The 24,448-nt window shown below is 48.3% G+C and overlaps 1 protein-coding gene across 3 annotated transcripts in view; it reads left to right on the top strand.

Moving 5' to 3' along the window:
• Positions 1 to 24,448, top strand: part of IGDCC4 (immunoglobulin superfamily DCC subclass member 4) — a 111,475-nt gene that overhangs the window by 56,927 nt on the left and 30,100 nt on the right. For all 3 annotated transcript variants that reach the window (XM_080396930.1, XM_080396929.1, XM_080396928.1), the window contains 3 exons: positions 3,634 to 3,767; positions 21,066 to 21,200; positions 23,856 to 24,011. In XM_080396930.1, the coding sequence (XP_080253056.1) occupies positions 3,634 to 3,767; positions 21,066 to 21,200; positions 23,856 to 24,011 (425 nt within the window). The remainder of the gene's footprint in view (positions 1 to 3,633; positions 3,768 to 21,065; positions 21,201 to 23,855; positions 24,012 to 24,448) is intronic.

Here is a 24,448-nt window from a genome sequence, read left to right as displayed (position 1 = left end):
TCTTCTTTTTGTGTGTGTTGATCTTATCTTTGGGCACTTTCTTTGCCCTTTGCCCTTGGGTACAGGTTCTAGCATGGTACCACCTCAAAGGTGCTGAAGGCTGAACTTAAAAAATATTTAGGCAACCTAAAGGGTATAGAAGTGCTTACTGATGTTTTTTGGAATACCTTTGCTGCCCTGCTGAAGCTCAGGATAAACTTTCATATGTGAGTAAGGCACAGAAATATTTTTAAATTCTGGCTCTGAAGTACTTTTAAAAAACATGCTATTAAATCTGCAGCAGCTGCTTGAGGGGTGGCTTGCAGGATTTCTCCAGCTTGCAGTTGCTTTGGGACGTGTGCTACATCTCTTGGCATAATCTTTTCTCTGTTTTAGGTGCTGGCTGGGTTTCTCCCCAGGATTCAAATTGCTGTTTATTTTCTCTAGAGCCAAGATGAGTACTTGCTAGGAACTGGAAGTCTTTGGAGTTCTGCACATAAACACATACCCTACAGATCACATGGTCTGCAATCACAGTATCTTTTTCCACATTTTGGCTAAGTGAGGGTTTTATCTGTGTGGAGAGTTTACTTCTGTCATGTGTCAGCAGTGCCTTAATACGGCTTCACGTTCACGTACAGGACTCCTGAACTGTAAGCAAAAGGGCTTGCAAACTTTAGAGCTTGCAACACAGCTTCAGGTTCCTCACTTGTCCTGAGCCTGGTTATTAGTCAGTTTTGCGTACCTCCAAAAGGCTGCAAGGAAAGTAAGCCTCTTACTCTTTTTACTGGGGAGAAAGTGAGAAAGGGAATTGGACTGTCGATGCTGGAATATTCTCTGCTATACGCACAGTGTAACACCCTGAGCTGTAGGGTTGCAGGGTTTGGACTCAAGGCAGTGGTGCTTGATTTTAAGTTCTTGAGCACTTGAGCCTTGGTAATGGGCACTGAAGAGGTGGGCAGCCGTCAGCCTCTTGCGCGTTCTGCTCAGGGAGGAGCGGAGGGAGGAGCAGCTGCCTCTTTGTGCCTTGTTGCTCTTGCAGGTTGCTGCCGTCTGTGCTTATGGTGGTTGGGCTGTGGCCTGAGTGGCTGCCCTTTAACTGGCTAGCTGCTGCGCGTGGGGGGCTTCCCTTTCACCCCCATTCAAGGAAGTCTTCTGTGAGATCCTGGTGCAGTAGCTGTCAATGGAAAAACTCCCAAAACTGCTGAGGTTCCAGCATTTCTGTTTCTCTCAGTGCCTTTGTCTGTTTGTCCTTTGCATTTGGTTTTCTGCTCGATCTGTAGTGAAGGTGAGCAGACAAAAAGATCTGCCCTGTGTATGGAAGAAAAGCTAGCGCCAACTGTATGCTCTGAAGTATCAGGCAAACTTAGGTTCCTTGCAGAGAGCCTGGTGATGGAGCAAAATGCTGTTGCAGGCTGCCTGGAGGCTTCTAGATCAGCGCTGCCAGGAGCCTGAAGAGCTGGAGGCTTTGTGAGCAGCTGGGAGAAATTGTGGATAGAGAAATTCTGCCTTTCTGCCCTCCTTGCTTCCCTGGGAGAGCAGTGCTCCCCTCTGTCATGCTTTCCCGACAGGACGTGCGTTAAGTAGATCTCTCTACTGCTGGCCTTGCTGAAGGGACCATCTTGAGCTACACGCTGATTGAGTCTCCCCACTCACTCCCCCTTGCCTTTAGCTCATGCTCTCTTTAGAAACACAGCGGCTTGTTTTCTGCCCTCGGGAGAAGCTGGGTGTGTTGGAGGAGCGTGAACGTGGACACGGTCCTGAGCAGCCTGGTCTGGCTGACCCTACTCTTGAGAGGGGACGGACCATAGACAATTTTCAGAGGTCCTTCCCAGCCTCAGCGTATCTGTGATGCATAACTGGAGTGTCTTTTTGTGGCTGGGAGATGCCATGCCTAGTGTTTGAAATATTTTGATATTAATTACAGACTCAAATAGCAGATGCACGACAAAAATAAATATTATCGCAGTGGGAGGCTTTCCCTCTACAGAGCTGAGAGGATGCAAATATTTGTTGTCTTTCTCCTGAGTCCTGATGAGGCATCCTGATGAGGGCTTTCTGGCTGCCACCTCCTCTGAGGTCTCTTGAGCTTGGTCCTGTGAAGAGCATCTTTGTAAGTAGTGGGAGCGTGGCTTTAGGGATGTGGGGCAGTTGCCCTTGTGTACGTGGGAAGCTTCAGCAGGTCTGCGTCCATGAATCGGGCTGCAGTATTGTGTGCCAGCAGAGACAGTATGGTCACTAGAGGAGCTCTGTTTGCTTTTCTGTTTTTTTAACAGCTGTGAAGAGGACAAGAAGTGTTGAGCTCAGATTGCGGCAACTGAGATCCAGGATAGGTGCTAGTCTCACAGCAGGGATATTTGTCTCTGGAATAGACTGCTTAGGGCAAGGGAGATATTCCCATTACTGGAGATTTAGGGTAAAAGTTTGCAGAAGCAGGTGTGCTGTTGATGACCATGGCTTGAACACAGGCTGAGTGATCTCTTAAGGTCCTCCTGGTTTCATGACCCTCACTCATGGTAAACCGGCTGTCTCAGCACCTGGAGAACCACAGTTTTACTTACTGGGTTTACTTACCGTGATCTTTGTGGATGGAAGGACTGGTATTCATGGTTGTAACTTGTCTTTGTGCTGTTCCTGTGGAATAACTGTTGTCCCTCCCCATAGCAATTGCCTTTGAATGTGTCCTCTTCATAATGAAGACTGATAACCCAGAACTGCCTGTCAAAGCTCGGCAGCTCTGTTTAGAGAGGCTTGCAATTAAAAATGGATCTCATATATAATTAAAAAGGATCACGTAGGCTTTGCGCCTTGCATTCAAGAATAAAGAGGCTGCCATCTAGGAATCCAGGCAGAAAATGGAGATGCTGACAGCCAGCTCCTACTTTTATGCTAATTGCTAATCATCTGCTTTATTCAGTATAATGCAGGAAGGATTGTGTTCATGTTGTGAGCCATGTAGCCATTTCAGTCCATGGAAGTGTTGCCCAGTAGCCCCCCATGGGCAAATGGGGGAATACTGAATTCCTGGCTGTAAGTTTGTCGGCTTGTGAAAGCCAGAAGCCCATGGAAGAACAGAAGGAATCAACACAACCCAGGAATGGTGCAGCTTCAGGTGGCTGTGTCCTGGATGCTTTGGGCCATGAAAGTGCAGCTGTTTATCAGTTGCTCCCTTCATGTATTTGAAGTGCAGCAGGAAAAAGATGATGTTCAGACTTCTTTGCAATATATTTTTTTCTCCAGCTACCAAACCTTTGTGAAAAGCAGGTGGTGAAACTGGCTGTACTGTGTGCAAAGGCCCTTCTACACTTTGAGACATCTGCAAATCTGTATGTAGAAACATGCATGTGTGTGTGTATGTAGTATTTTCATACAATACAATTGGTTTATATCAATGAAGTCCTGTTGGTCTGGTCTCCCAAGAACAGATCCTATGTTGTGAAGTCTCCAGGGTGATGGATAGCTCTGTACCAGCTGGTTTTTAAGAACCACCAGTTGGGTTGCCTAAAGTTTTTTTGGTCCCATTCTGCTGTGGTTACCAGGACCTTCACGTGATACATTTGCAGGAGAAAAGAAAGGGGTAAAAGGGCTTTGAGTTGATGAATAGCTCAGGTAAGGCATAGCCTGTCTCACGCACTCTTCCTTTTGGTCACCCAGGTTTATAACTCTTCCAAATGGCGTCCTCCAAATCGTGGATGTGCAAGAGAGTGATGCTGGGGCTTACCACTGTGTGGCAACCAACGCTGCCCGAAAACGCTACAGCAATGACGCAGTCCTCAGTGTTCTGAAAGGTAAGATGTAGGCAGGAGTGTGTTGGGCTGGGCACATCTGCCAGACAGCCATTGCCTGTGATGGCAAGCTGAGCTGAAATATCAGTGACAATTTCTCCAGCTGGTGTGGCTCTGCACATGGCAGGCTTTGGTTTAAAAAAAACTTAGAGAAGTTATTAAAGACTTCTCTTTACTCTTATGGGGTAAGCAGGCTGAGTTGGGAGGTATTGCCACCTGGGAGTCACACTGGCCACTCTGCCCAGCCACGGGACTAGGCAGCCAACAGTAATAGGGGGGTTGTTCCTCTCTGTGCCCAGGGATTTTCTTTTGCAGGCAGATTGTAACAGCGGGTGCATTTTAACAGCCCTAGGCTCCTTTATGCTCTGGGCATGTTAGAAGGGGTCAGGCACCCTGTTTGCACCTTGGGCAGTGCAGCGTTGTTGTGATCTTATCTCCAGTGGCCTCGGATGGCAAGACAAGTGAAGGCTGGCACAGACAGAGGAAGATGCTTGCCCAAGCTAGCAAGAGAAACAGTTGGAGGCTGGAGTAGTTGACAGGGCTGTGTCTACTCCAGGTTGCCTTGCAGAGTCCAGAGGAGGTTAAGCACAGTGACATCTGTGTCCATGTTGCTGGCCCTTTGCTGAGCTGTTGGGTAGCTCCAGAGATCTTTTTGTGGTATTTGGGAACAGCCTCAGCTGGGATTTCTTCTGGAGACACAGACCACTGGAACAAGGCTTTAGGTGAGAGTTGTCCTTTGCCTCCCGATCTGGGCCTCAGTCTCTGAGTGCATTTTTCTTTGTTAACTAAGAGTGCAGCGGGCAAGTCTGGACATGAGAACGTAGCTGAGAGCATAAGTGCAGTGGGGGTCTCCAGACTCCAGCATCCTTCCCAGCACACCTGGCTGCCTCCCCAGTATTGTATAATCCTTGTCCTGCAGGCGGACAAACTCGCCAGAGCTGGGAGTCTGGGTGAGCTATCCTTTCTCTTGGGACAGTGACCCCCTGCCACGTCTGTCTCCTATTCGTGCTGTCCCCAGCGTATTTTGTAGGCAGCTTTAACCTTGAAAGCTCTGAAATCCTTCCGAGCCCCTTTTGTCTTTGTTTAGGATTGCGTTGCTTGGCATTCTGCTACCACTGTATTTTCACAGAGGTGGCTTTGCTGTTCATCCATCAGCAGGGAGTATAATTAACTGTGGAGCCTGCGAACACACCTCTGATCAATGGATTGTGTCGTGGAGGTAATCTGTGTGGAATCTGCAGAGAATTCGTGAGCGGTTGAATGCTCTGTGTCTAATCGCCAGCCCCTGCCAGATCCTCTGTGTGCTTAATGAAGCACGGAGGCGAGGGGAATGCTTGCTATGGGCAGTTCCACACTGTAGACACAACTCCCTTGTTGGGTCTGGTTTGCTATTGATAAGTAATATTGATCAAGGCGCAAAGGTGAATATGCTGTCCTTGGCATCATAACTCGTTCTGTGTAATTGTATCTTGTAACTCTGCAGTGTTTAATCTGCTTTGCAAACGGAGGCAATGGAAGAGGTTAAATGGGAAGCGTTCCTTCTGGAGCACCAGCCGGCCTGAGCAGATTTCTGCCTGGAGTTCTCACCCAAATCTCGCTTCTGCAGCACCACACCACCCGCTGGCTGCAAAAACAAATATGCGAGGTTGAGTTTTTCACCAGATTGAGCTGATAGTGATGAAAAACATGCCTGTTAAATCTCTGGGGTTTTTTATAATTGGGGAGAAGTATCTCTGAGACAGATGGGAAACTGCAGTGACCTGTACAGACTGCGAACTCCTCCATGAGTGACTGGCATGGTATTGATCCTTTTTTGTTTCAGCACTTCACCATCAGATGCCTGGACTGGCTTGGTACGTCTTTTCCTCCCAGTTCGGAAGCAGCTGATAATAGTTGGAGTAGCAGAAATCCTTTGCTCGCTGTAAAAAATAAAACCAAACTAAATCCAAACAAACAAAAAATTCCAGGGGGAAAACCAAACCAGAACAGTAGCGTGAAAGCTATTTAGTGTTGCTTGAGTTGCTTATGTAGAAATTTCGAGGACCAAACTCCTATGTGTTTGCAGGCAGGAGCAACTAAACTACTTCTTCGCTCCCTGCCAGTGGCTAGTGAGCCATTTGTGCTGAGGTAAGATGAGAGTTCAGTCTTTCAGTCCCACTGCACTGCCAAGGCCTCTGGAAAAGGTTTGTGCAGTGGGACCTAGTGTCTCCTTTCCACCTGTGCCTGCAGCTGTGGTGTCCCGCTGAGAGCACTAGGCAGTGCCGTGTGGTGATCACCGAGTCTGTGCACTCATGAACAGATTTTGGGGCTGTGCTGGTTATAATGCAAACACTTCCAGTTGCACTGGGTTGCCAGCCCTCAAGCCTGGGAACATCTCATGTTCATGCCTCTGCCCCTGCCAGACAGCACTGGATTTGAACTGGCTGTGCATAGCAAAAGAATCCGTTTCCCTATAGCTTTTCTGCCCAATTGTCCTTCCCCCCCCTCCATGTTCCTGATACGATGGCTGGGAATTGTTCCATCTCCCTTATTAAAGGCCTTTTCCCAGTAGAGGCAGCAGTTAGCTTGACCCCTTTCTGTCATATTTGCATGGCCTAAAAAACCCCAAAGTGTCATTCCCCTTAGCGGTGTGACTTCCCCATCATGTGGGGAAGGCTGTATTGCGTGTCGGTGGCCAAACACATGCTGGCCTTACACAGGCAGGGCAGAGAGTGGCGGTGCACAGTGGTGCTGTAAAAGCTGCAGATGTTTCGGCTGTGCAGACTTCATGGTGCAAATTTGCAGACCTTCCCTGGGGAATTGGTGTTTTGAGCTGGAAAGGAAGAGAGAAGACAGGAGAGCGGGATACAGTCACGCAGCTCTGAAACAGAGCCTGCTGTTGAAACAGGGATAACTTGGATTTTCCCCTTGGATCTCCACTGCTCCCCGGCAGACAGAGCGCCAAACACATCTGGCAGGTCCTGTCCCTTCACCCCTCACCTGGACAGATGATGAATGAACACTGTAGCCCTGCCGTGCTCTCTGCCAAAAAGGGCATTAGGAGCTGGCTGCAAGATGGTTTTCCCAGGCACTCCGTCTGTGCGTGCTGCCTTTGCTTGGGGTTAGTTCTCAGCGGGGCCGTGTCTTGTTTCTTGTCGCTCCTTTTTCTGGAAGCAGGCTCTGGAACCCTACTCCAAACTCATGTGTAAAGGGTTAATTTCCTGCGTGTCCCGGTCGAGTTTCCGGGTCCTTGACATATTGCTATGCTTCAAAAAGTGGCTTTCAAAGAAAAGTATCAGGGAGGCTTAGGGAACGTGATGTTGTGTGGTCTCAGCAGGTCACATTGCCTGTCACTTTACTTTTCCCCTCCATGTCATGCACATGCTTGCTCTTTGTGTGTTTTCTTGAGGATGGGGACTGCCTGTGTGTTTGCCCCATGACTGGTACAATGTGGCTTGCATACCCAGCATGGCACAAATAACCATCAGAGGCTGTGCTTCTGCTAGCACAGTACGTTTTTGCAAGGACTTCATCCCTTCCTGGTTTTAAATGACACAAAGAGGGTGGCTCCCCCTCACTCCCATTGCATCTTCTCCGTTGAATGGATACTGGGATCTCTCCATAGCTAACCCAAATTTCCCTTTCCTGCAGTTATCCTATTACTTTTAGTTACACAGTGTTGGGGGTCTTAAAAAAATTCTCTTTCCTCCTTGGTTTTTAATCCCTTTGAGTATGTATAAGCAGTGTGGTGTCCCCTGAGTGACCTAAAGATCTTAGCAATTTTAGAGTGTAATTGAGTTTTGGCTGGGCTGGGAGAAGTACAAGAGATTAAAACAAGACCATCTGTTTTGAGATCCTGACCCCACAGCTCCTTCCTGTAGTTTCAGTGTTTGTATCTTTTCACATTTATGAGATGGTCATTGCAGAAGAGTCAGCAAAGTGCGGCCCTGGGAGCCAGAACTTTTGGGTTCCTCTCTGTGGTCAGGCTTCAGAGGAGACTGAGAGAATGAATTCCTTAATGCTAATTTCTGCCTCTATGAATAGAGATAATGTAATGGCCTTGGAGTTGCCTTCTTAGAAGTGATGGGTCAGTCTGGAGAGTGGTTATGGGCATTTGGTGCAGGGGGTCTGTCTGCTCAGGTGAGCTGGGCATCGAGGTGCACTTGCAGAGGAAGACGCAGGTATGTACCTGATTGTGGGCGTGGGGTTTTTCTTCCTTGTGTCCTCTGCACCCTATTCCTGATCTTTGTGTGCAGAGTAGCCGTGACTGCTGTGACATGTATATGGGTAAAACCTTTGTTTCAGAGCAGGCTGCTAAGAATCAGAATGTGCAGCAGCCTGCCCCCAACACTGACAAAACCTCTGTGCAGTGATATTTGTGCGGTGGTCTCACAAGTGTGCTCCATGTGAGCCTCTGCCTGTGCTGCAGTAAATGCAGGAATGGGGAGAACAGATGAGAGCGGTGGGCGTAGGTACAGCAGAGCTGAGGTCTGGGCTGAGCATGGCACTGAAGCATCTTCCAGCAGATGAGCACGTCCCCTGTGAGTTGGGGTTTAGTACTGTGTTATTAGAGATGACACTGCAAGATTGCCGTTGGCAGAACATCATTTACGTTGACAGTTGTAGCAGCTTGCTGCAGCAGTGTCCCAGGAAATGTATTTTTCAGCCAAATATTTGTATGAAATATGATAACAGGGACAGAGCTCGGAGGCAGCTGAAACACCTTCACTTTTTTGTTCTTTCGGTGTTTGTATTGCAGTGGCTTGCAGGCAAGGGAGAGCCTGGCTTTCGGTGCCGGGACCTGGGTGATTCCTGCTCCAAAGGGCTATAGGAGAACACAGCTATTGAATGGGATGAGCTTTGGGGATGGAAGGGAAGGTGGTGATGAAGTGAGCAGCACTCGCAGTTGGCCACCACCTCGCAGAAACAGACGTGCTGTTACCACAAGTGGATTTTCAGTCCATGCATGTGTGAATGACGTGCTGGATGCTGGGTTGGCGCTCAGCCTGAGCCCTGAAGACACGTGCTGTGCTCCCCTCGCAGCTTTGAACACAAGTACCGTGTGATCTAGGGACAGGGAAGTTTGGATTTGGGTCAGTGCTGCTCTGGTGTGACCTCCCAGACTGCCACCGGGCATTGATTACGTTGTGTGTGCTGCCATTGATGGGGAAGGGCAGCGTTAACCAGAGGGGGGTGATGGTCCCACCTGGTCGAGGCGGGGGGTGTCTTCCTCCAGCAGGAACCCATGCAGCAGAGGAAGCGGGGCCCTGTGGTGTTCTGGGAGGTGAGCTGTGGGGGGAGAGCTATCCACAGCTGAGTCTGTGGGGACAGGAAACTGCTGAAGGCTGTGGTTCTGGGAGGCAAGACAAGACCGTCTTGGAAACACGTAGGGAGAGAAAACATGGGGTGGGATAAGGCAGCTGTATTTTTGCTGTGGGTTGTTGGCTTAATCAGCAAGTGTTGCTTCACCTCCGGAGAACTTTTCCCAGTCCCAGCCTGCAGTTGCTGCGTCCCTGTTCCTTGTGCCTCTTCAGCAGGGCACAAACCTCTGTCACTTTCCCCTCTCTTTTAGCATCCTGTTTTACTTTGCCCTCTGGTCTCTTGTTTACTAGCAGTTAAGCAGGGAACTGCTCTTCACTTGACATCCCAAAAGCTCAGCCATGAGGATTCTGTTTACATGTGTTTTGAGGCTCCGGTTTCCTGGGCAGCAGGTAACTGGAGCTGTTTGCATAATGCATCTCCTGGATTGTGTAAAATGCTCTTGATCCTCCTCTGTGGCAGAGGGTGCTAAGCAAGCTATGGTGAGCGTGGCAAGATCAAAGAGGAGATACACAGCATTTGTAGCTTAATAAACATACCTTTAAAGCTGGAAGTGACCTTTTGCCTAACAGGAGCTCTAAACTTTCACTCCACCTCCCTTTTACTGAGCCTTAGCAATGCTAGTGATTTCAAGCATGCATGGAACAGGATTGAGACCACAGATTTTGGGTGAAATTTGTAAAGGGCTGGTACAGGCATGTGTCAGGCACCCACCCAAACACACAGCTCTCTTCTTGCCTGGAGTTCGTACAGGGCCAGCATGCATGACACCACTCACATCGCCGAGGGAAAGCTTCTCGTAGCTCAAGTGTCAGCAGCCTGTTCCTGGGAGCTGGAGGGGGAATTTCAGCTCAGCTGTCTGTGAAGTTTGGTGGGGCTATGATATGCCACGCTCCTGACAGCTCTAGCAGCCTGCGGTGACAGAGGGTTTGATACAAAATTCAGAGCCCTCATCTCCCATTAAGCAGAACAGCTAAGCCCGGGGTTGGCACTGAAGTGAGTGGCAAGAGAAGTGTCAAGGATAGTAAAGCAGGACAAGGGATGTACAGCTGGGAATAGGTGAGTGTTCCCAGGTCCTGAGGGGAAGCTGGTCTCTCCCACACGCTGTGTTGGCTGTGTGTGATGTTTGGAGCTGTCAGATACAGCCAGGCTCTTGTGTTACAGGCATCTCTGCCTCTGACTCCTGAAGACAGAGATGGCTGGATTCAGGGATGGTTTGCGGTCCTCCAGTGTTCTCCATGTGCATCTCTTATTAATCCAGATCTGCCGTGCTTTTGAGACTTCCTGAAATAAGAGCTGGTGTTTGGTAAGGCTTGGACTGAAGCAGGGTTTATAAGCAGTAGGCTCTATTCAGCTCTCCGAGAGTCTTTTGGTGGTGGTATAACCCTGTGGTGCATCAGCACATCTGTACTACAGGGATCACACCTGGCCTCTCCCAGAGGATATTGAACAGACCATGCTTGCATGGTGAAGCTGGAAGGGAGCTAAGAATAGAGATCATAATTAGGTCAGCAGCTTGCAATGGGCTGTGGGACAGAAAGGTTGATGTGGTTGGTTCCTGATAGCACTTGTTAATTATTAATCATCTGTGTTACAGCAGTGCTTCAGTAGCTCTCTGAGGTCAAGGGCTAGCAGTGCCCTGCGGCACTTGAAGCATCCTAACAGCTGGAGTAAAGATGTTGCAAGTGTCCAGAGGCATAGCAAAGCTCCTGGTCCTGTTGCTTTAGACATGGGACAGACACATTGTGGAGGCTTGTCCCTGTCTCAAAGACCCACCAGTATCTGCAGGCCCAGGGGTGCTAAGGGGCAAGAATGGGATGAGTCGGCCCAGATCCAGGGTAGGGGGAATCAGGAACTGAGCCGTGCTGCTCTGAGCTCTTGTTGGGATATCTCGGATGCCAGGGATCGCTCCAGACACAGCTGGGAGTTTGCCTTCAGTAACTGAGAGGTGTTCTTGCCCAGCTCTGTTTCCAGTGCAGCTGAAGGGCAATGCCACATGGATTGTGGATGAGAGTGAGAAGCAGGAAAAAAGAAGGATGGGATAAGGAGGGGCAGGTGGTGTTGCCAAACACTGTGTCTTCAGGCACAGCCTTAGACAGATCGGGGCTCCCTGCAGCACTCAGCAAGTGTCCAGCCCAAGGGCTTTGAGAGAATCTGTAGATATCACTAATGATCTTTCCCCATGGAAAGCCAGCTTTCCTTCCAGACTTTTCTTAGAAAAACAGATTTGCATTGTCCCGAGTTAATGCAGATGCATCCATCTGCTTTTGGTTCTTCCTTCCAAGTTGGCAATCTCCATTTGCCGCCAGACTGTGTTACTGTAGGCTCCCAGCATGTTGTGTGTTCGAAGCATAGCTTGTACCTGGCATCAGGGAGACCATACTACAAGGTGGCTTCCTGTAATGTTTCTCTTTAAAGCTGTGTGTGACAGTAACGTGAACGGCCGCCTCAGGCAGATGGAATGGGGCAGAGCACAAACCCTTGGTTGCAAAGAAAGCAGGTTATGTCCTTCTGCACAGTCCAGGGCCTCCAGCCTATTCCTGCTCTGCTGTCACTAGATGAACGTGAATCGCAAACAGATCTGATGTTGCAAACAAATCTGAATTGCAAATAGGTCTGATGGATTAGGTGTTAGCCCCTTGGAAACGTCAGCCTCTGAGCACAAGGAGGAAGTTACTGGAGTGAAATGGCTCCAGGCACTGAGACAGTGAGGTGACTGAGTAAGGAGGAGTTTCAGGGCTTGTGACCTGTGAGCCAGCAGGGTCTTCTATTGACCGTGTCTCTGTCTCATTTCTGTGCAAGAGGTAACAGAGTATCTTTACCTTTTTCTCTTGGACAATCTCCTGCATCACCTTACGAGGTGATGTGCTAGCCTAGGAAAGTGGCGGAGCGAGCTGGTGTAATGATGGTTAAAGTGTGGGAATGTTCCCACTGAATCCCAGCAGCTGGCAAGCTTAGGTCCCCAGGGCAGTTTGGTGTTTACTGATTGCGGGGGCAGGGACGGGGACAGGCATCTATATTTAAATCTCTCATGCTGTGCCTTTTGCTAAGTGTCTTCAGGTGCTTTCTGGCTATTACTTTTGCACCTTCACTTCTGTGAATTGGCTGTGTTACAAACTGTGAGCAGATGGAGTCACAGAGGTGCTGAGAGATGTGCCCCCAGCAGCACAGTGAGTTAGTGGCAGAGACCAGGGGTTAGTGGCACCCTGGTCTTTCTTGCTTGTGTTTCTGGCAGCTGCTGGGGTATTGCCGGGGCTTGCAGTGCTTTAAGGGCTCAGCTTGAGCAGCATAAGCTGTCTGGGTCTTAGGGTTAGGGCAGGGAGACTGCTCTGCCATTCTCCAAATCGCTTCAGAGATACTGAAGTACCTCTGCTCCTTTCTTCACTTTTTGTTGGCCTGTTCTCTGATCTAGAGGCTTAACTCCTACTGTACGGAGTGACTTTCTTTTAAGGAGTTTGTTTGCACTAAGGTCTGTAAAAATGGGCCAAGAATGGTTGAAGTCTTATTAATTGATAATTATTATCTAAAATGGTGACATTATCGATCATGGTCCTTCTAGTAGATCTCAGTGTCCTCTGTGCCCTAAGCTTGGGTTTCCTATTGCCTCTGCCTCATTCCAGCTCGTGGTCTGCTGCTTCTGCTTCCCAGAAACTCTATGACATATCTTCAGGCTTCTGAGGATTCAGATGTCTGGCCTGAGGTCTCCAACCCTTTGGCTAACTTGGGCTTGTGACAGAAAACCAGAAGAGCCCTAATTCTCGTAAGAAGCAGCAGCTTTCTTCGTGCAGTGGGGCTACAGGGCTGCATGACCGTGGCTGTCAACGTGGCACCTCCTGTTTATTTTGCCTGGCTCCTGCTCGGAGCACTGCAAATGCAGGCGCTTCCAAGCGCTCGCTGGGGAAGCGAGCAGGGATTCGTCGCGCAGTCTGGCTGGCTCCCGTCCCTTTTGGCGTGATGAAGAGCAGTTGCAAACGCATGTACGCAAACAGAGAGCCAATGTTGACAGCTTTACAGGAGGTGGAGTGGTGGGCAAACCACACTCCCGACTGCTTTGCAGCAGAGCTAAACGTACCTTGGTCATCTAAATCTCCATACCCTGAAGGATCAAGGGTTTGGGGGTGGCAGAAGAGCCCCCTAAAAATCCCAGACAATTCCTGGAAACGTGCCACTGCTCAGCTTTTTTCTGGGCTTCTGGTTACATATAGTTCAGGGTGTCAGCTTGTGGCTGAGCTAGTACATTAAAGTATTTAATTTCTGAGCTGATATCTGTCAGCTGTATAAAGAAGTTGAGGGGAATGAAAGAGGACTGCCTGATGGCCCCTCTGTCTGTCTGGACCGGGATCTTTGTGCTCCCCAGGCTTTCAGACACAGGACACAGGGCTGGGGAAAATGTTTAACAAGCTGTTTCTCAAGCCCATTATGAAGCAGTTCCGAGAGCAGCTCCTCCTGTCACACTCGGCGTGTACTATGGTCCGTGGGGAGACCCCAGAAGCTGTGGCAGGTGCCAGTCTAGGGAGTGCATCTAGATAGTAAATGGGTATTCTTCACCCAAACTCATTTCTCCCTCTCTCTCTCTCTCTGCCTACCTCCCCCAACCCCCCACCCCCCAGTTCTTCATTTTGCATGTATATATATGCAGACATTAAAGGAGCAAGTTCTGTGCCTGCTACGAGAAGTGTAGATTGCATCATGTATTTTGGGATCTGTTTGCTTACATCTTTGTAGGGGATTTTGTGATAGCAATTTGAGATTCAAGTGCTCTATGTGGAGGTTTCTTAATAGCACTAAGAAAGTGTTTGAACTTCTGTTTTAATCATTTATGCATGTTTCTCTGTATGCTGCTTTAAAGATGACAAATGATGTGTAGCTTCTCTGCTGCAGCACCTAGTAAGTAGGAAGAGAGGCTCTGTCCCCATTCGAAAATGTGGAGGTAAATTCTCTCCTGTTCAGCTTTTCAATTAAGTGTTTGCATTGACAAATGCATAACTGCTTACAAAATATTTTGAGGATGTGAGGTAAAAAGACAATACAAAACTGATTTACTGAGCTCATTTATGTTACTGGGCACAAAAAAACCATGATGCCAATACAGTGTCACGTACGCAGTAAAAGCCAAGTTCCTTTTCAGCCTCCCTTCCTCGTATGCTGACGCAGGAACGCTGCAGCTGCCTGTAAAGGGAGGGGAAGGAGCATTTCTAATGGCAGAGGATATGGACCCTGGTACTGCCAGATTGTACCAGGAAAACTTTTGCAGTCCCAGTAACCGAGCATTGTCAATGCTGGAGTTTCTGCTGAAGGCACGCATCTGAAAGTTTCTGTAAGGCTCGTGAACCAAAGCCTGACCCTCTGCAGAAGAAGAGTTTTCAAGGCTGAGAACCATCAGAGCAGTACCAAATGTTTGATGAATTGAGTCTGTAATCTTGTAACCAAAAGTCATCCCTCCTCAACTTCAGTGATGGAGGAAAACAGAACTTGGATCCAAACTGCCACAGGGACTGGTATAGCAAAAGTGGAAGAAAAACCTAAAAAAAAGCAGGTAGTAATTTTTGGAAAGGTTGTGTGGTTGTGAGAGCTGTGTTTGGGGAGAAGAGGAAGCAGTGTTTGACTTGTGATGCTTTGGGGAGGCCTGAATTGTAGGATGTTGGAAGAGCAGCACTCAGCATCTCTTGCCACTTCTGAAAAATCTCTGGTGCTGGTCCTCCTTGGCTGGTTTGCTTACCTGTTTTTAAAGCTATGCAGTGCTGTGTTCAGATGAGAACAGTTGCAGAAGAAGAAATGCTTGTTGCTAAGCATGCTCAGGTTTGATATCTAACATTGTTTATATTGACCCCAAAGCAGACATGCCGTAGTGTTAGGATTCAGTTAGAGAAGTGTCCTGCCTAGAGATTTTACATGCCAGTTATCTCCTGTCCTGAATCTAGCCCAGAAGTAGAAATAAAGTGTAGATAAATTTCCAGGAAAGTGTAAAGGGAGGAAGAAGGCAGGTGTGGAGGGTATTTTCTCTTGTCCATGGTTGCTGTCAGCTTTCTCGCCGAACAGTCCAGGAGCTTTGTGAGTTGTCTTGAGAAAAGGGAGCGCTAGGGAGTGGGAGTAGGACATGCTCTGCAAACACAGTGCCTGCATTTTTGAAGGTGTGTGCTTTGCGATGGGTAATTTGCTCCTTTATTGTCTGCAGAATAACAGCAGTGACAGCATTGACTTTCTCTAATGAACAGCTGCTCAGTGCTAGAATCTATTCCCGGAGGAGGCTCACAGGGATGAATAAGGTTTCATGCTCCTCCTCCGGAGAGGGTGAGAAAGTTCGCAGAACAGAAGATTGTTGCTTGATTGTTGGATATCTCCAAATCTTGAACTGCTGACAGCTGAGAGCTGAAAGTGTCACCATGCAAGTCATGTTTAACCTTCCAGCATTTTTGCCGAGGCAGGGTGTTTATGGAGTTGGGAGAGAGGTGTTAGTTCCCATCCAGGAAGTCATCCTCTTGTCACTGCAAGCAACCGTCACAAATTGGCTGAACAAAACCCATTTTCCTCCTGTTGCACTGCCTGAATTCTTCACTGGTGCTCTGCACTAACAAGGGCAGGGAGGTGGGAGAGGATAGCTGATGAATTACGGATGCTTTAGAGGCAGACCCAAGCTGTAAACTCTTGGAGTTTGAAATCACTCATGTATGTTATATCTCAAGCTATAACTTCAAATAAACATTTTGAGCTTTGTCCCAAGCAGCTCCCTATGATGCCTCCTTTTATATCCCTGTTCACAGTTTTTCTTTGCTTTGAAACGATACAGATGGGATTTTTAGAGGTCAGGCAGCCAGTGTGCTGAGATCTGGCTGGCATGCTCACTTGCTGTCTCGATGTTCCCTGTGCTCCTCTCCCCACTTCCCTTTGGTTTCATGCTACATTTGATTGTAAGTGATTTGCTGTATTTTTTCTGTGCCTGCCCACCAGCTGGCCTTGGAGCCCAGTTCCAGACACTGAGAGAATGACTGTGAGAGCAATGATACAGAGAAGTGGAGCACCTGAATTTGGTCTGACTTTTCTGCCTTATGACAGGGAAGTGGAAAAATGCATAAACTGAGAAGTCTGCTATAGTGAGTCATTCATAAACAGTAAAACCTAAGGTAGTATTTTCATGTCAAGGCCAGGCTGGATATGGCTTTGAGCAACCTGGGCTAGTGGGAAGGTGTCCTGTGGCCTGTGGCAAGGGGGTTGGAACGAGGTGGTCTTTAAGGTCCCTTCTAACCCAAAGGATTCTATGATTTTGAAATATTTCTGCAGGTTATCAGTAAATCTTGTCTCTTGGTGTGTGATAGCACCCTTGCCATCTCCCTGTGCAAACACAAACACGTGCATGGGTTGAACTGTGCAGGAAAAGAGCTGCCTTCTCTAACTCTCTCAGTGCCCAGAGGATTTCTCTCAGTCCTAGTGCACTACTCCAGCTCATTCCAGAGCTGCATTTGGCACCCCGCAGTGGTGGTTTTTTTTTTCAGTAAAAGAGGATAACATTGATCTGTCTGATTCAGAAGGGCAAAAAGTCCACAAAGGCCATTCACTGACAGCGAGTTTTGATATGAATCCATGTGTTGTACCTTGGGCTGTACAAAGCTTTTGCCTAGAGCAGCTTTGCTACTTGGAGAGACAAAACAAAGTTAGGGGGGAAGAAATCTCAAAGCCCAAGTTTTAAATAGCAGCACTGTGAAAGCTTTTAATACCACAGAAAGGACAGGATGGCACAGGTGCTTTCAGTGACCTGTTTTGTTCAGGCAGTGAAAGATGTCTTGGAAACTGCAGCTCTTTTTTCCTTTGGTTCTAACAATATTCCCTCTTTACCTGAAATTGTCTTAATGGCAGTGGAGACAAAAAACTAACGTTGGTTTTACTTTTTGATATTTGTTGGATACCTCTGTGTGGAGGTTTTCCTTGTTAGCTTAGTACTGTTCTTGGGAACTCTTCAAACCAAACGAAACCCAGTTTGTAGCCGTTAACCTGTGATCCATCCTGTCCAACCAGCCTATTGAGATAGCAAGTGAAAAATGTACTCTAAAGGTGGCTCAGTTCAAAGAAGAGCTTGGCTGGTGGACTTGCTCTGAGAGACCCACAGTGAAATACAAAGCTGGAGAGAAAGGCATTTGTGTGTGCAAGCAGTGGATGGGGCATTCATCCATGCACACACCCAGGAATGTACTGGGAAAGCAAGCAGAACTGTTTGTTTTTGTCATATAATTTCAATAATAATCAGCAACAAACAGATGTGGGGTCTGGGCTAATATATTTCCTGGTAGTTTTTCAAGACTGAAACCAGAGTTTTGGCCGAGGGGGAAGGAAGCAGAAATGGATGCTTGAGGTACGGATCCCTGTGGCTGTTACTGCTCTTGGTTGTCAGAGAGACCTTGAGTTTGACTGTCAGGAAGCCCTGATATCAGCTGTCTTTCTGCCTTCCGCACAGTAAGCATGGAGCTGATTAGTAGCTAGTCGTCAGCCTTTTGGGTCGCCAGGCCTGGCTTCTGCTGGCTGGTTGCCTGGCCATCAGTGAGCTCTGTGCTCTTTCCCCTCCAGACCATCCAGGGTGCAGGACCAGCCATGCCAGAGGGAAGGGCAGCACGTGGTGCTGCTGCGGGACTGTTCAGGGTGATGGGGGTGAAGCATTTCGTTGGTCCTTCCCCAGCCAGGAAAAATGTCAGGCCCCAAGGAAAGGTGAAGCTGTAGGCTGCGCCTTTGCAGCGGTGCTTCACCGTGGCTCTGCTAAACCAGGAGGTTGCAGATCTGGGCTGATGGCTCCTGGGGCTGCTTCAGAGCGAGGGTTTGTGCAGCTTGTAAAATCCCTCTCCTAGTGACTGACAGCACTACAAGGCAGCTGTCAAGGGATAGAGTGATATGGGACAAGTGCCTTCACATGAAGCTTCTATAACCTGTCAGGTGCCTTTGCCAGCTAGCACCTGGGGCCATGCACCTGAACGCAACAGACGAGTGTTTAAGTCAGGCTTGAGGAGCTTTTTCTCTTCCTCTGCCCTAAGCTTGGTAGAGAAAGCTGCTTGGAAATCTGGCAGGGAATATATTGCCATCTGGCTGGTGTTATTTTTTTACTCTAGATTTATTTTTTTCCCCCAGCACTGCAGAGAAGGACAGCTTTATGCACACAGACATGTTTCAGCTGTGTCCTGCCCAGCAGGTATGCCAATGTCAGGTAAAGAAGCTCACTCTCGAGTTGGCTGGCCGTCTGTCCTTGTATACTCTTGCTCCCGGAACCCGGGGTGTAGGCTGCTGCCCTGTTCGTTTTCATCAAAAGCTGCCGTGGCCTCGCAATGGGTCACAGGTCTCCAGGGTATGTGGATGAGGCTCACCGGGTCCTGCGCAGGGTGAGCCGGGCCTGAGCCTGTGGTCTGTGGAGATGTGTGACCATGTCCAGCCGTGCTGCCAGCCCCCCAGCAGAGAGCCACTCCTCACCTGGCTCCTTTGCACCTCTTTCCCCAGGTCACTCTTTAAACCAACCTCATCACAACTTGTTGAGTTCTCCACTGTCTTCCCAGCACTGTGGCTGCTATAAAAGCCTTTCCCTTTGCTTCTGGTGTTTTCTTACGTGTTTCATTCCAAATCCTGGCTGGAAAGCTCCTTCTCCTTGTTCTTTCTCTGATGTTGCCTTATCCCTCTCTACGGTATGGGGTAGAGAAAGGATAGAGGCCTGGCATTAGCAATGTGCTGAGCAGCCTCGCTCATCCAGCCAGGTCTCGATGGAGACCCTGCAGTCAGTTGTTTTGCAGGACTAATGATTTCTTGTGGGTTTTAGTACTTTGTTGAACTGGAGCTGGAGTTAAAAGAAGGCTGCCGTTCCAAAGAGCCTTGAGTTTTCGCTGATCCTTCAGCTTACATGCCTGTTGTGGAAGCTCTCATGGCAGTTTTTGCATTAAGCCCATTTTCTATCTCAGTAGTTCTCAAGCCCAGCCTTGGCACCACAGTCAAGAGTGGCCAGGGCTTTGATCTGCTTGTCAGTAAGGCCTCTGAATCCGTAGTCTGATGTAGTTTCTTCTTGTCCCTGTTCTGTCCCCCGAGTTGTCCTGCTGTGGCTGGCCGTGATGGCTGTGAGGCTGAAGACATCTGTAGGCATGAATGATATGAACAGCTACTGCACGTGAGTGTAGCAAAGCCCTGGCCAGCCCACACCGTGCTGTAGGCACAAAAGGGGATCGTATGTGCCTGTACACACCAGGCCCTCTGTGTAGTGTGCTTGTCCCACTGGAAGGAGGATAACTGGCTTGGCTTTTCCTTCATCCCCCGTGGCAACTCTTACTGCTGGTGGTTGCCCAGGCTGGGGTCGCTGTTCAGCGTGGTCCAGCCTTTGCCCCAGGTAGGGGGCGGCGGGTGCTCCTTGGTCTCTGCTTCCATCTGCTGGACAAGCTCTGGCTCCTGCTCTCTCCCATTTCCCTCGTGCCTCAGGGGTTTTGCTGGCTCCTTTTAAATGTGCTCACATAATACTACAGATAGAAATCCCTTTCAAGCATGTATGGACGGCAAGAAAAATTTAGTGTTGAACCAACTCTCTTTGACAAGGCTACTGTGCTAGAGTAAAAGGCAACGAGCCTGGAGATGGGCTGAGCGCAGGACGTTGTAGCTCTCCTGCCACGCAGGCCCGCTTGTATGCTGGGGCCAAAGCTTCTCTGGTATATATAGGGAAGAAAGTCAAGTGTGAATGGGTGTTGTTTGGATGCCACATGAACACGGCCAGTGTCGGTTAGGCAGGAGGTCCAGCCATTGCAGTGCCATCTCCAAAACTGACCACAGCAGATGCTAGAGGGAAGCACGTCAAAAAACTGGGTAGGGAAGACATGGTCCTTTCCTTGCACGTCTCCCTGAGCATCTGACAGTCAGGGATGTGGGAACATCTCGAGCTGGGGGGCTGCAGTGAGACCTTCGTATTTAATAGTCCCAGTAAAAGTGTCCTTCATAAGCTTGTCTGAACCGCTTGGTTTCTGAACTCTGCAGCATCTTGAGACAGGGAGTTTGTACTTTGTGCAAAAAGGTCCTGCTTTTATTTGTTTGAGACCTGCTGACAACAACTTTCTCTGCTAGATCATGGGAGCACCTGCAGCAGGCCTAAGAATTACTTGTACTACGTGACTCCTCTGCAGTTATTTCTCCCTTCATGAGGACAACAACAGAAGTGTCCCTCAAAGTCGGACATATTTGAGAGAGCTGGACGAACAGTGTTGCTGCTGTTGAGGGTCATGAACAGTCTGGTCCGCTCAAGAGCGCTCCAGTTGTTTTCATCTGACAACAGAGATTTGGCTGCTGCAAAGGCATTTCCTTAACCTTTCCTTAACCTCTGCTCAGCAGTGGGCAGACATAGGCAGAAGGTTCATTTCAAGCAAAAAATCCCCATCCCGTTCTCAAGATGTGCAAAGCAGCCTATAGATCTTCCTGTAAACGTTGTTTGATTTACATGTTGACTGATCACCCGTGCACATACAAGCTAAAGAGCGTTCTCTACTCCAAATTTTAATGACTAATTTAGTCTTTGTGCCTAGATGCAGAGGTTTGACTTCTCTTTGTTGCAGTTTACAGTACGGCGTCTGGATGTTACAGTTTCTTTAACCAAGTTACTAGATTCCTTCTGAGCTGTTACAGTGCCTTGGTAAAGGGTATGTTGTATTGCTGTTGCTTTGTTTGAGGATAGCAGTGCCTTGTTTCAACTAATTAATAAAAATCCATTTAGCCACAGTCAATGAAGATGCTGGGCTGAAAATATTTATTTTCCATGCTGATACTAATTTTTACTAGGGCCAGGATGATTAATATGAAGGGCACCCCTTGGTTCATTTCTTTAGCAAAAATACTGGTGTCATGTAAAAGCAAGACCTGCTCTTCTCTTCCAGCTGGGCACGAGCCATTACCACATGTGAGACTTACCTGGGGAAGCACAGCCGGGGTGTCTGGGCACTATGTTCTGTGTTTTTCCTAGGGAATTTGCAACTTAGAAGGACAGACTTCTCTTTTTATGTTTGACGTTAGGTTCCCAGTCAGCAGGAGGAGATGTCACCATCGTTGCTGCTCCGGAGAACACCACAGTGGTGGCTGGGGAGAGTGTGGTGATGGAGTGCATGGCGGCTGCTGATCCCACGCCTTTTGTCTCCTGGATACGACAGGGTGAGCATAAGGAACAGAATTAAGTTTTTGTTGTGAAGAGGAACCTGTGGATACTTTAAAAATCTTTTAAAAAGTGGACAAATGTGTGGGACAGGAAGGGTCCTTGTTACATTGGTACCTAATGACACAAGTGGTGTTACAGTGTAGTGTGTCCTTGCTAAACTGGAATTACTAATTAAATTTAGAAAGGTACAAAGCACACAGTTCACTTTATAGTTGTTTGACCTGTGAAATATATGAAATTCTAGTGCCTGGATGCCTTTTGGTTTAAATTAATCATACTCATTGTATGAGCTTGAGCGCAGTGAAGGTCGTGAGATGGGATCAGGTCTGTGCCACTCCTCCAGGGACTCAGAGGTTAGTGGGGATTCTGTAAGATCTGCCATTGCATTGCAGATCTAACTTTTATTATCTTGCAGGATTATAAAACATTATAAGATCTGTTAATCCTTGGAGTGGCTGGACGTGTTGCTGGGAGGTTTTTGTTCAAAAATGTTACTGTGGCCAGGATGGTAATGGAAGGATTGAGAAAATGCTTAGGTCTTGTCAGAGGTGTACAAATGAGCCAGACTGGCATACATTACCCATGGCTGGTAGCCTAAGTCACGCATAGGACGCTAGTGTCATTTCACTGAGTGTCACGCCCATCAGATGTGTATCAGAGGCTCTGACCGAAGACATTCTCAGCTCAGGAATCTTGTTTTCTCGCAGAAAAGGCTCTTGGTAATTTTCATAAATCCAGGTCATGATTTAAGACTCCTCTCCTAGTAACCATTTATTGTGGTTGGTCTTCAGCCCAGACTTGTCCACAGGCAGTGATTTTAGTGTATATAAAATATTTCCTCTTCTCCACAAAAAAGGAGCAAAAAAATCTCAGAGGATACAACTTTGCAAATTCAATCAACAAGGATTAAATGTTCTGGCAGAAATGTTTCTTGTTTATCCTGTGCATTTGAAAATTAGAAATACTTGGCTTTCCTATGCTATATCACTTATTCATTGCTTTACTGAGAGCTACTGATGCTCATAGTAGAGTAGATATTATTCATTATCACTGTGAAAATTTTGTGAAGGGGGAAAGGCTGGTGAAACTGTTCCTTGCATGCTTTATTTTAAAACGTTTGCTTGCTCCCTTTCCGCTTCCCAGTGTAGACTCTTCAATTAGAAAAGATGGATTAACAGTGCTAGCAACTCTGTGTTATACAAGCATGTTTCTTTCCAGGACTTCGTTAAGGGGTTACTGGATGATTAGTCATGTAGGTAACACTGAAGATTGTACCTCTAGGTTGCCAGTTTGGCTCTTGCCAGCCTTGGTGGTGTCAGCTAATTGCTACCATCTGGAGTCAGATTTTCAAAGTGCTCCAGTGCAAATGGGTTGCACAGATCTCCTCCTTCTCTGAGTGTGCAGCCACTGAACTGTGAGACCATCTGAAGACCCCCCAAAATGGGGGGGCAGAGGATCGGATCTCGGTGCATTCCCTGCTGATGGTGCTAAGTAGGTGCAGCTGCTCACAGTGGAGGTGGAGGGTTTGCTTCTGTCTCAGAATACAGGCTCAGCTGAATCTGCGAGAGGTAAGGGCCAGGCCAGTGCTGAGTTTTTGCTGTCTGAAAGATGTCTGTGCTTCTGCAGGTGGGGAGGCACAAAGGCGGGTGTTGCACAGGTACTGCACAAATTGGCTGGCTCTCCCAATCTGCTAACTTGTGCCAGAGCTGGCCATGGGTTCCTGACCTCCCATCCAAGCCTTTCCTTGGCCAGACTGCTTGCCCATACTCTGTCCCCAGGTCTTGGCTTTGCTCCCCCATAGTCATTCAGAGGTACCAACACTGGGATCCCCGTATTTCTCACATCAGAGCAGTGCTGAGAATAAGCAGTGCCCAGCACCACTCTGCCTTGTCTGTGACATGCTGGGGAGCCTAGAGCTATTGGAAGTTGTTAGAAGGATGGCTCAGCTTCTGGCCAGGGAGCTGGAGCCACCATTTTCTCCTTCCCTACCCAGCAGTGCTGAGCATCTAGCGAGCAGAATGGGGAGAGGGCAGCTCACAGCTCGTGTCTCTGACCCGAGCACCAGAGCCCCAGGGAGAACCAGGTGTCTTCCTGACAACTTACAGATCTGGAGCCAAGCTGGGGGCAAGCGATGAATCAGGAAGTGCAGGAAATTTGGGTTCAGGTTCAGGACCCAGAGGAGGGAAGAACCAGAACGCTGGAGCTGTTAGTGATTCAGCGCTCTTGCTGACATTTGCATTAAGAAGTGAGGGGAGGAGGCATGTGTGTTCATGCGTGAGGGTCAGCAGGCAGATCCAACATCTTTTCCAAAGTGTGTGTTAGCATAGCTTTCCCTTGAATGTGTTATTCCTAGGCGGTCTCACTGCAGGCACACCCTAGGCATCAGAGACTCATTTTGATCCAAACCAGAATTTTTTCAGTTATTACGGGCTAAACTAAATCTTGGACCAATTTTGGCTTGGGCTGGCTGATGCTCGGTCAAGCACTGAGGAGTTTCCCAGCAGGAATCCTCCTCTGGGCTGGAGTTTGGGATTTGGGGGTCTCTCCACTCCCCAGCTGTGATCCTGGCGCTAGTAGACACGTTGTTTACAAGCCCTCGTAAAGGGCAGCCTGGGGCTCCTTCCAACATTTGTGCACATTTCTTCCTGCAGATGGAAAGCCCGTTTCCACAGATGTGATTGTGCTGGGCCGGACAAATCTCCTCATTCCTTCCAGCCAGCCCCATCACTCAGGGGTGTACGTCTGCCGCGCCAACAAACCCCAAACCAGGCAGTTCGTTACAGCCGCAGCTGAGCTCCGGGTCCTTGGTGAGTAGAGAGCAGGGTAAATGCTCCAGGTAGAAATGCTGACCGAGTAGCTGGCATTACGTGGACCAGCACCCAGGAGATCCCCATGCAGTTGTGTTTGTAGCCCGTGCTGGATAAGATGGGAACCAGGTTAGAGCCAGGAGGGTGGGGACAGCTCTTTAATTTGGGTTTTACTTCCTTGTATTTACTGAACTGTTTTATGCCTTATTCTAGTTCTCCAGGGTTCCCCCCTGGATATCTGTATCAGCAATTAAATTTCAGTATCATTGAAGCCAGCAGGGAGAACAGCCTAGGATCAGGGAACACAGCACATGATTGATACAGAATTTATTTTTGCTTTTGGACAGAGTCTAAATTAAGCCTCTAGAGTCTGCCTGGCAAATCCTATCTTGAAAGCAAAGCTGCTACTGAATAAAACATAGCACCGAGTGGGGAGG

The sequence above is a fragment of the Falco punctatus genome (genome assembly GCF_963210335.1).
Source record: "Falco punctatus genome assembly, chromosome: 7".
In the NCBI taxonomy this organism is placed as follows: Eukaryota; Metazoa; Chordata; class Aves; order Falconiformes; family Falconidae; genus Falco; species Falco punctatus.
The sequence above is the reverse complement of the archived record's forward strand: the minus strand, read 5'-3'. Positions and strand labels throughout refer to the sequence as shown.